Source organism: Falco biarmicus, chromosome 4 (genome assembly GCF_023638135.1).
Source record: "Falco biarmicus isolate bFalBia1 chromosome 4, bFalBia1.pri, whole genome shotgun sequence".
NCBI classification, from domain to species: Eukaryota; Metazoa; Chordata; class Aves; order Falconiformes; family Falconidae; genus Falco; species Falco biarmicus.
Window position 1 is genome coordinate 76,269,276 of NC_079291.1, and position 10,161 is coordinate 76,279,436.

Here is a 10,161-nt window from a genome sequence, read left to right on the forward strand (position 1 = left end):
TGTCTAACTTTTTTTTTATTTACAAAATTAAATGATCAAAAGGAAACCTAAACCAGAAGTGGCACCGTGCCTGTATATGTGTATTGCCCTTTCTTGCCCGCGGGGGGTACGCGGTGCCCGACCCGCGGCGCTGCGCCGTGCACCGGCCCCGGGCCCTGCGGCTCGGCGGGGCCCGCGGGACTCGGTCCCGGGAGGGGGCCCCAGCGGCCAGGCCCGCATCCCGGCAGGGCCCAGCGGCTCCCTGCGGGCCTCGGGGAAGGCAGGCGGGCCGCGGCGGCCTCAGCTACCCCGCCGAAGGGGGGCTCGGCGCCTCCGTTCCGCCTCCTGCCGAGGCGACCCCGCCGTGCCGCGGCACCCCCCGCCCCCCCGGCCCTGGCCCCGGCGAAGGCAGGGCCCGGGGGGACGGCGCCGGGGCTTGCCCCCGCTGTACGCCAGATACCGGGCCTCGCGGGGACGGCGGGCGCCGCTCTCCCCTCAGCGCGGCGGGCGGAACGGAGGCGCGGGGCGCGGGAGCGGGCGGCGGGCGGACCGCGGCGGGGGGAGCCCTTTGGGCGGTGCACGGCGGCCCGGCCCTTCCGCCTCGAGGCCAGGGCTCCTCACAGGCCCGGCCCCGGCGGTGGCGGGCAGGTCCCGGTGGCTGGTGTCGGGCGGAGCGGCGAGCCCGGGCGCCCGCACGCTGCTCCGTGACCGGCGGTGGGCGGCGGCAGGCGGCGGCAGGCGGCGGCAGGCGGGCCGGCTTCCTTCCCGCGGCGGCTGCCCGGCATGGAGCGGGTAAGAGCTTCGGGCGGCCGCCCCCCACCTCAGTGCCCTGTTCTCCCCGCCGGCCCTCGGCCGAGGCACCTCCCTCCCGCCCCAGCTCCCGGGAGGCTCGCTTGGGACGGCATCCCTGGTAGCTCTGCTTGCCTCCCCCAGTCACCTCGTTATTTCGCTGAAGCAAGATTTTTACTTTTCATTTCCTTATGCGTTATAATGACCGACTCCTTCGCAGGTGGACTTCTGAGCCTTACTTTATAGGAGGCCGACAGGGTAAAAATACAGCAAAGGTAGTCTTAAGGACTTGTGCTTAGCATGAAGATAAATCCTGTGTGCTGCCGGTGTTGTGCTGGAGGGAAATCTGCTGTGGAGACAAACTATATCATAGGAAAAGCTTCAGGAAAAATGAGAAGTCTTCCATTTGGGGGCTTTAAAATGAGTGGAGGAGAAAAAAAGAAGCAAAAAATCGTGGGAAGTCCTGGGTTGCCAGGGGTGGGGGGTTTTACAGCTAGTAAGTTTATTGTCTCTAATTTTTGTCATGAAGAGGGCATGCTTGATGCCCTCCATGTAGGCAGTGTGGCAGGGCATGTGTCCCACCCTGTGCTGTGTTGCTTTATGGTGTAAATTGAGCTGTTACACACTGCAGCTCAAGCATAAAGCCAAGAAAAGGGTTTATGACTCGCTGGTCTGATTTCCAGTAAGAGGGGAGAAGGCTTCAGAAAACTCAGGTTTTGAATCAGTTTTGCGGGTGGGGGATTTATGCTTCTTTTAAATATTGTGTCTTTTCCCATCCCATGTCCAAGGCTCCCCAAGGCATGTTCCAAGATGAGCCGGAGTGGTGCCTTTCGCAGCTGGAGGCAAATGTCACTTGTCTCAACTCAGCCCCAAAACAAAGTGTGTTGCTTCTTAGATAATTTGCTCTGACACAAAGAACTGGGATTACTGTTGTGGTCAGGCCAGTGTCTATGAGAGTCAAGTAAGCGTCCTGCTTTTCAGAGCGTGCTCTCTACTCAGGTCAGATTTTTTCCAGTCTTCCAAGGAAGAGACACCAAGCTAGGCTCTTGGATTTGTCAGTTGGTTTGGGGAAGGGTGGTTAAGCCCTGTGTAGCTTCTGTGTCAGTAGTGCACTTATTGCAGTGTAAGATCCATACTGTGTATAATAAGCAGCTAAGATATCCCCCACTTAAGAGCATTTAATGGTATTTCAGCTTCTAGAAGCACTTGGAGAATTTCATTTCAATTGAATGTCAGTCATGGATTAGTCAGAGGTATGAATACAGAACACTTTCAAAGAGACAAGAGTCATCAGCATCCCACAATACGGTTTGTAAGGCCACCATAACCTGTTTCTGGTCTCTCTTGGTCTCTTTCTTGAGTGCAGTAGAGGAGACAACAGCACATTCTCAAGGTCCTGCGCTCCCATGAGATTCCTCCTGTGAAGAAGCAACAAGTGATGAACCACGTGTTTGGGAACTATCGTCTCAAGATGGCTGAGAACCAAAAGAGCATGGAGAAGGCAGGTGAGCTTGAACTGTCCATTCAGGGGATGGTGATCTTTGGTCCTTTTCTGTAGATTTCTTATGTTGCAGCTTTTGATTGGATTGCCTCTCTGCAGCAATGCCTTACAGGAGGAGTTGCAGTAGCATCCCCATAGTAGGAAACTGGCATATTGATGGAAACATTATTCTCTGTCTTTTCTAGGTGTGAAACCTGGCAATGTGGAAGTGCAGCAAAGCAATGGGCAGGCCTCAGATGGTGTGGTATATGGGAAACAGTTTGACCAAGTCTCTGAGGCAAAGCCAGAGTCGTTCATGTCATCTGGCAACAGCTTCCAATTTGATTTCACTCTTTCTCAGATTGACCCAGGAGCAAGTGGCACACCTCTGGAAGCAGTCCCTGATGTCAGTGCTGCTGAGCAGATACAAACCAGTGTAAGAGCCACCAAGGAGAACTGGAATGGAGCCTCGAGTTTTGCTGCCTCTGGACAAGAACCCAAGTTTGCTTTCAATTTTGCTATCCCAGATGATGACTGTTCTCTGGTTCAATTAGTTCCGGCAAGCCAACATACAGAGTGTGCAGCAGATCATGAAGTGCTGGGTAATTCACTGCCTGCTGAATCGGGAGGTTTGCCATGTATTTCAGCTTTGCAGAAGCCCGAGTTGACTCAACTTACAAGTAGTGCACCCAACAAGGATAGAAGCCATGTCACATTGAAGATCCCCCAACCAGAGACTGCCCCTGGAGATGAGCTGGTGAGAGAGAAATCAACAACAGGTGGAGCTGCCCAGAAGAAGAAGAAGAAGAAAAAGCAGCAAAAAACATCTGTCAGTAAAAAGGAGATTGAAGAAACTGAAATCAACAGGAAGGCGAAGGCAAAGGCAGAAGCTAACAGATGTCAAAATACTTCCCACCCAGAAGAGGTCTCTCAGGTATTTAAATATTGATGGGATCCCACAGTTTATGAACCCTTGAGCAAAAGAGAAACTTGAGTGCCAAAAGACAAAGATTGCTGCTTATTTCTTACAGCAGCTCTTTTCTTCCTTTGCTAGGCATTTGAGGAACCTAAGTAGTGAAAAGTAAGTTAATGGTCTTTCATTGTCTGCTTCAGACTTGTGCTAAAACATTTTATGTTTAGGCTTGTGATGACTAATCCTGGGAAGCTGGGTGCCATGTTTTCTTAAAAAAATAAATAAAAATTAAATAAATACATAATTTAAAATGGAGGTAACTGTCCTCAGTCAGTGCCAAGCTGGTATCTGTGCGTGCTGAACCAGGCACTGTGCCCCTGATTTGTGTGTTAGTGGGTAGGATGAATTGCTCACATAATGCAAACAGCAAAGCTGAGGTACCTGGTGTAGCCAAGGATGCAGCAGGGTCTGGTGCAAAGCTTAAGGGTGTTTCTGAGAAGGTTCCCGCTGTAAGGCATGGCCCAGAAACTGACTGCAGTTGCAAGTTATGTGTAAACACACTATTAAGGCACGCCCTTAAGGTTTTCTAATGTTCTGCTAAGGTCCAGGTCTTCATTCCGTTTTTCTTTTCAGCACTGGTGTAGTTATTGACAAACAATGGCAGTTGAGCAATACTGAAATACAAAATTATTAAGAAAACCTTCCTTTCATTGGTATTCTACACAGAAGTCGCACTGGGTGTTCACCTGTCTCTTGATACGTTTCATCCAAAGTGCTGCTTCACCAACAATTCTACTAATAAACACTGCTGAGTACCAGAAAGGTAGAAAGATTTGAAGGTGATGGCCCTTCCAGTCCATTGGATGGAGACTGTTGTAAAGAAAAGGAGACAGCATGAGGGCTTTTCTGTTTACACGTACATAACAGTTAAAAATTGCTTCAGCCACAGCATGAACCCTGTTTTCCTCTCCCTTCCATTGCTCTGTTAGCCAGGTGGCTTTGCTTGATGGGACTTGGCTTCTTCCATCATTGTGGGCTTTCAGCTTCCTTCTCCTCGTGCATTTCAGGTTGAACAAGCACAAAGGAGCTCAGAAACCAAGACACAGCTTCTGATTTTGTCCATTGTTTGCTTTTTGATTTTGGGCAGATTAGGGTTTTTTGTTGTTGTTAATGCTTATTCCTCCCAACTGTAAGTTGATTTGACAGCTTCTTTCAGGGAAAAGGCCCTGGACAGCTTTCTAGAAAACAGCATTATGTGAATGGCAGCCAAATATAAAATCCATCAGAGGCAACTGAGTTGCAACTAAACATTTGTCCAGTGCTTTAACTTTATCCAGTGAAAAACACTATAGGGAAAATGTCATGAAGTCAATAAAGTACTCACCAGAACATAAAATTTGGAGTAGTCCTGACTTTATGTAGATACTTTTCTTCCTGTGTAGCAACTGCTGCTCTAATTTTTGGACTGCTTACTTCCTTGTGCTCACTCTGCTCTGTTGCATAGCAGTCAGATGACCAGCTGCGGAAAGAGGTGTACTGGTGTGTGGAACAGCTGGAACTTGGCCTGAAGACACAGAAACCTACTCCAAAGCAGGGTAAGCATTCAAGTAAATGAGAGATCTCACCTGTGGAAGGGTTGGCAAGCATGCAAGTGTAGAGCCAGTGAGGAGTCTTAAACTTTGCTTTGTTTCTCCTTTGCACTGCTTCAGTCGAGGAGTCTCTCCGTGCGATCAAGACACTGCGCAGTGACAAGGCTCCACTGGTGAAAAAGCGTCAGCTCATGAGAGCCATGTTTGGAGACTACAGGAAGAAGATGGAGGAGGATCTGTGCAAAGAGCTGAAGCTCATGGAGATAGGTAGGAGAACTTTGCCTGGTAGGGGAAGAGAAGAAGAAAAGGCTTCGCTCCTGCCCTTTGTATTGCTTTGTGGAGTGGGACTTCACTATATGAGATGACTAAACTTCTCTTACTCCTTTTTTCTCCCCTCTTTAAGCTGCAAAATCTGCCAGGATCGTGGAAGTGAAGGGAAGTATCCGCAACAAGAGTGGCCAGTTCGTCCGAAAGCACTCAGGAATTTGCAGGAAAAGCCAAGGTTCAGCAGGATCCCCTCCAGAGTCACCCAGGACACTTAACACAGATTCTTTCAAATTCCTAACTTCCCAAGAAGAGTTTTACTTTAATTTCTTTTAGGAAAGGTTTTTAGACTAAAACTGTGGCCGAAAACTGTGCCAAATCTCCTGTAGGCTTAAAAATGGTGGAAAGATGCTGTAGAAAATATTGTGCAAGAATCTCTGTGTATTTCTCAAAGAAAGGATCCTCTTTCAGAGTGCCTTATCTAGAGGTCTAAAACCTATCTGCCTGCTGCATGTATGACCCTAAGACTCGGTATACATGGTACTCCTCTGTTCTCACACTGTAGAAGGGCGCCTTTGCAAAATACCAGCACAGAGTCTGGAAGGATCTGGTTTTCTTCCTTGAGAATTGACATTAACCTAAGAATCTGTCTTTTATACTGGGAGATTTTCCCACTTTCCTGTTGCTTTTAAATAGAGCAGACCTTTTATAGCAGATGAGGCAGCGATGCGTGCAGAAGGCAATGGTTTGTCATGAAGATCCAGCAGCGTAAGCATAAGGGATAGTTGAATTTTTCCGCTCCTTGTGAGTCTGTGTGAGTGCAGCTTCTGGTATCCAGAAAGCACTGGGCAGCGTGTGTCATCACTGCCATCTAGAGAGTATGAGTTCAGAATCTTGGAGGAAAATGAGTGAGAATCATCCTTGCTCATTCATCTCTTTAATTGACAGGAAGAGAACTGCAAATGCTGATGGTAGTCTAGGGGTATAAGGACAGCTGTTTCCAGACAGGGAAAGATTTTTGTTGCTTGAAGCCAGGTTTTGGCCAGCTAGGAAAGATGTACAATCAGTTCTTAAAAAAATAACTTTATAAGTAGCCCAGTTACAACCACTAGTGACTCAGAGGATAAATCGGCTGCATGCCAAACCTTGGGTGGTGGTGAAATGAACGGTGAGAGCCCAAAGAATCTTTTGCACTTGATGTGTATTAAATTTTTGCTTTCCAAACAGTTGAATTTGTGTCTCCAGTGTTTAGATATTGCTCCAACCACTGAGCCCATCTTCTGTGTTCATGCAGAAAATCTTCCTCACTAAGGCTAAAAAAGCTGAAGGAATTGAAGTCCTTTAAAAGGAAACATGATATCAGGTGTCCCTAGGGTGCAGTGCTTTCCTTCCTTTTTATAGTTCAGTCATCCTGTATGAAAAGTGAGAAATGGGAGTGTAGGCAGATTCCAGGGTGTACTGAGAGCAGCTGAGAGATGGTGGAAAACATTTGCTAGGAAAGACTAAAAAACCCTGTTGTTGGCTAAAAAAAATACATTTTATTGCGAAGCTCTGATGCAGTCAGTTGCATCTGTGAGGGTTGCGGTTTGGGTGTTTATATATAAATATATACATATATATGTATTTTAAAGAATGCCTGTCTAGTCATAAGGAGAAACTGAACCTGTGTAATATATCTGATGAGGAGAAATATGGAGAGAAGACTCTCAGTCTTCTGGAACTCAGTATGTTAAAACTGGAAACCAATAGGTTATCAGACTATTATTGTACTTGCTGAGGAGCATTGCTGTTACTTTCTATGGAACAACACTATGCAGTATTTTTTGGATTTCCAGGATTTTATATTAAACATACAAGAGCTGTGTCATTGTCAAACTTTTAGTGTTTTAGTGTTTTCATGCTGTTTACTAAGAGGAAAGAGCATTTTTCTTGTGTATGACCTTGGAACTACAGCTGTTTTCTATCCTAGCTGGTTATGCAGCATATGTCTGGGAAGTAGTTACTTTTTTTTCCTTGTCTTGTTTCAAGTAGAGTTGCTAAAACGTTATAAAATCCTGTGCTGTGGAAGGCAGCAGAAGGATTCTGGGAAGCATTCTTACATAATTGCCTCGTGCTTGTACGATTCATTAGGCGTTCACAGTCAGAATAAAGATACCAGTGAGGTAGACGTTTGGTGTAACCGAATCCAGCCGGTTTATCTCCAAAAAGGTCAGAGAAAAGTGCATCCTAATACATTAATAGCTCCTCTGTTTTATCAGATATCTTCACATAATGCTGACCTGCAGAGGTCAACCCGTATTCCTTTCACAGTGCTTCATTATTGGAGGATTCAGAAGGCAAATGCTCATCCATCCAATACTTCATAGACCTGAATGTATCGCTTGACCTGTGGACTTGAGTGCGAGACCAGAGTCGCCTGGGTCAGTGCCATGAGTGGACTCTGATACTGGATAAGACGTTTTGCTTTTCTGTGTCCACTCCTTGTTTTCAAAGGCAAGGTGATGCCTGTTGTGTTTTTGACTGATGTGCCTAAGTTATTTCATTAATGATTGTGTCTTGAAGAGGTAATTCTGTAGTATTTTGCATCTGAAATTGCAGCATTTTTTGCTTCACTCTCGAGCTTTTCAGTGTTTGAAGTATCTCTGGTGCATTACTGTTTGTTTGAAAGGAAACAAGCAATGATATTAGAATTTAGGAAATGTTGTCTGCTCCATCAGTCTGTTCCCTTTTATAGGAGCCACACTTCAGTCTTAATATTTTTTTTTTAATTTAGTTTTCCCCATTTAGCATCTCTTTCTTTAGGATTTCAATGCTGTCTAGGGTTTCAGTGATGTCTCGTTACAGCAGTGTCAGGTTTGGGTCAGAGTCTTGCTGCAGGAGTTACTCTAGTACATTTGGCTGGAGGGATGGTCCATGCCCTAAAGGCATTAACAATGTACAGCAGTGAGGGAGAAAGATGTTCTCATCTGTTTGAAGTTCTCTGTTCCCGTGTTTTTGCATTAAGGAAGCGTAGCTCAGTTTTGGTAGAAGATTGAGCTCAGTTCTGATCTGCCCATCTCTTTCTGCATCCTCTCCTCAGCTTTGTGCCATGCATTTGATAGCAGTGCAAAAGGGGTGACTGGGTTTGTGGTACTGTATCTTTTTGGCAACTGCCTCTAAATGTAGTGCAGCAGCGCCAGGTCCGGGCTCTTAGGGCAGCAAACTGCTAACAATATCGTTCAGCCTGGTTGTGGCCTCAGGAATGAGTTAAAGACAAGCAAAAAGTGAGTGCGAAGTACAACAGTGCCTCTAGAGCAAAACTTGCTTAATAGCATTGGTCTTGAAAAAGTAAAAAGCTGAGGATCGACTTCTAGAGTAACAGGATGAAGGAACACTGGAGGAAAGCAGAGGGAAGGTTTCACTTTTGAGAACAAAGTGCAAGAATTTTATAGTTTTTTCTGTGGCAGGGTGAGCCCAAGAATGTTTCCACACAGAGGCGGTAGAAATCCATGTGTGATCTCTCTTCTTTTTAGGCTTGGCACCCTCATCTGTAAAAAGATCCCCTAGCTAAGGTTAGAAAACGCAATCCCATTCCACACAGACCCTGACTCCAGGCAGGGGAGAGAGCAGGCAATGGGCAGCCTCCCCCTCACAGACCGGCTCTGTCCCGGTGGCTGCTCGTTCCCGCTTCCATTTTGGCTGTTAACCTGGGTGCTGGGCCCTAATTGGTAAGTTCTTCCGATCCTTCCCTTGGCCTTGGTCAGTGGAAGTGCAGTTATTGGTCCCTGGGCTGCCCATTTTCTGGCCTGAGTATTTGGGGGCAGAGCCACTGAGGAACAGCCTACAAAGGATCTGCAAGGGACACCTGCAGAGTTCAGCTGAAATTTCCCGAGTCCCAGCAGCCACTTGTATGAGGACTCCTTCTCCCAGGACCAGCAAAGACAGGAGGAAGCCAACAAATTGGTCCTACTGAACCTGTAACTCGGGTGATGAATATTCCCTTCTGCCACTGAAATTTTTTTAAGTGTTCTGAGTGTGGACGGCATCTAAAGATCTCTGAAGGATAAAATACTCTATTGCCTTCCTGTGGGAAGGAAAACCGCAGTCCTAACTTACCTTTTCTTTGAATCAGAAAGAAGAAAAGCTTGCCACTTCAAGCAAGACAAGTATTCAAACAGTGTAACAGAAGGAAAGTTATTTGAAGAGTAGTAAGCTTTGAACCTGCAGTTCCTTAACAAAAAAAGAGGAGAGATAGTGCTATTTTAAGATCATATGGAGGTGACAGATGATCTTGTATCTTTCTGCTGAAGTTATTTTACTCTAAAGACAAAGTTGTATTTTCTTTGCCTAAAACATTTTGCTGCTTGCTGTCTGTGCTGCTTTCATCTTTAGAGCTGCTGGAAGGTCTGTAAGGGTCTGTAAGCCACACTCTGCTTTAGAAAATTGAACTTTGACATCAGCTACCACGGTGCTTTGATTACTGGCAGCAGTCCTTCCCGTGGATGCTGACAGCTGGAAAGTGCTGAGCACCTACTGTATTTGGCCTGTCTGTCATCTTCCCTTTGAGTACATCGACAGGCACTGCTAGCTCCTTGGTATCTCACCGCCAAGATGGAAGAAGTCTGGGTTGTGTATCTCTGCCTGATTTTGCTTGTCATAGTGCTTTTTCTAATGAAGCATAACCCGCACGTGGAAGAGGCCAAGAAGGAGAGGGAGAGCAAAACTCCCCCGCCATCATCTTCCTTTTTCCCCAGTAATGTCGGCAAAAAACTGGAGCACACCCAGGAAGAGCTGGAGAACTATCTGGACAGGCTAACCCACGTCTTGTTTGACACAGAAGCTAGGAAAAGGGATGGTCACCATGATCAGAAGTCCCAGCATCACCATCACAGAAGTGCTGATGTGATGTCTGAAACTAAGGAGCACTCGGGAAAGGAGGCAGCACGCTCTCAGCATCTGTCAAGCTACACAAGGGTTCAGGTATGAGGCTTATAAAGACTTCCAGACTGAACCAGACTTAGAGCTCCTGGCCGAGGTCGTGAATCCTGTTGAAATGCATAGGCTGTGAGCTTGGATGGGGAAGAGGTGGGGGGAAAGTGTCGCTATTTTGATGTATAATACTTTCCTATTTTTGCACTGTAGGTTTTAACATTAAGCAGTCATTCAGA

At 46.7% G+C, this 10,161-nt stretch overlaps 1 protein-coding gene across 3 annotated transcripts; it reads left to right on the forward strand.

The window, feature by feature from the left end:
- Positions 1-711: 711 nt before the first annotated feature.
- On the forward strand, positions 712-6,889 carry C4H8orf33 (chromosome 4 C8orf33 homolog). 3 transcript variants are annotated; one of them, XM_056335460.1, is made up of 6 exons: positions 712-771; positions 2,135-2,273; positions 2,455-3,182; positions 4,666-4,756; positions 4,871-5,017; positions 5,154-6,889. In XM_056335460.1, the coding sequence occupies exons 2-6, from the start codon at positions 2,207-2,209 to the stop codon at positions 5,348-5,350; spliced, it is 1,230 nt and encodes a 409-aa protein (XP_056191435.1). In that variant the 5' UTR covers positions 712-771; positions 2,135-2,206; the 3' UTR covers positions 5,351-6,889. The 3 variants fall into 3 exon arrangements, with proteins under 3 accessions (XP_056191435.1, XP_056191436.1, XP_056191437.1); XM_056335461.1 differs by lacking the exon at positions 712-771 and adding an exon at positions 797-1,043; XM_056335462.1 differs by lacking the exon at positions 712-771 and having other exon boundaries at positions 2,187-2,273; positions 2,455-2,508; positions 2,610-3,182.
- Positions 6,890-10,161: the final 3,272 nt, after the last annotated feature.

Excerpts from the sequence above, each read along its gene's own strand:
- C4H8orf33 (XM_056335460.1), top strand. The coding sequence starts at position 2,207 with ATGAACCACGTGTTTGGGAACTATCGTCTCAAGATGGCTGAGAACCAA. Across the intron at positions 4,757-4,870 it reads GAAACCTACTCCAAAGCAGG|TCGAGGAGTCTCTCCGTGCG; the intron begins GTAAGCATTCAA and ends GCACTGCTTCAG. Across the intron at positions 5,018-5,153 it reads GCTGAAGCTCATGGAGATAG|CTGCAAAATCTGCCAGGATC; the intron begins GTAGGAGAACTT and ends CCCCTCTTTAAG.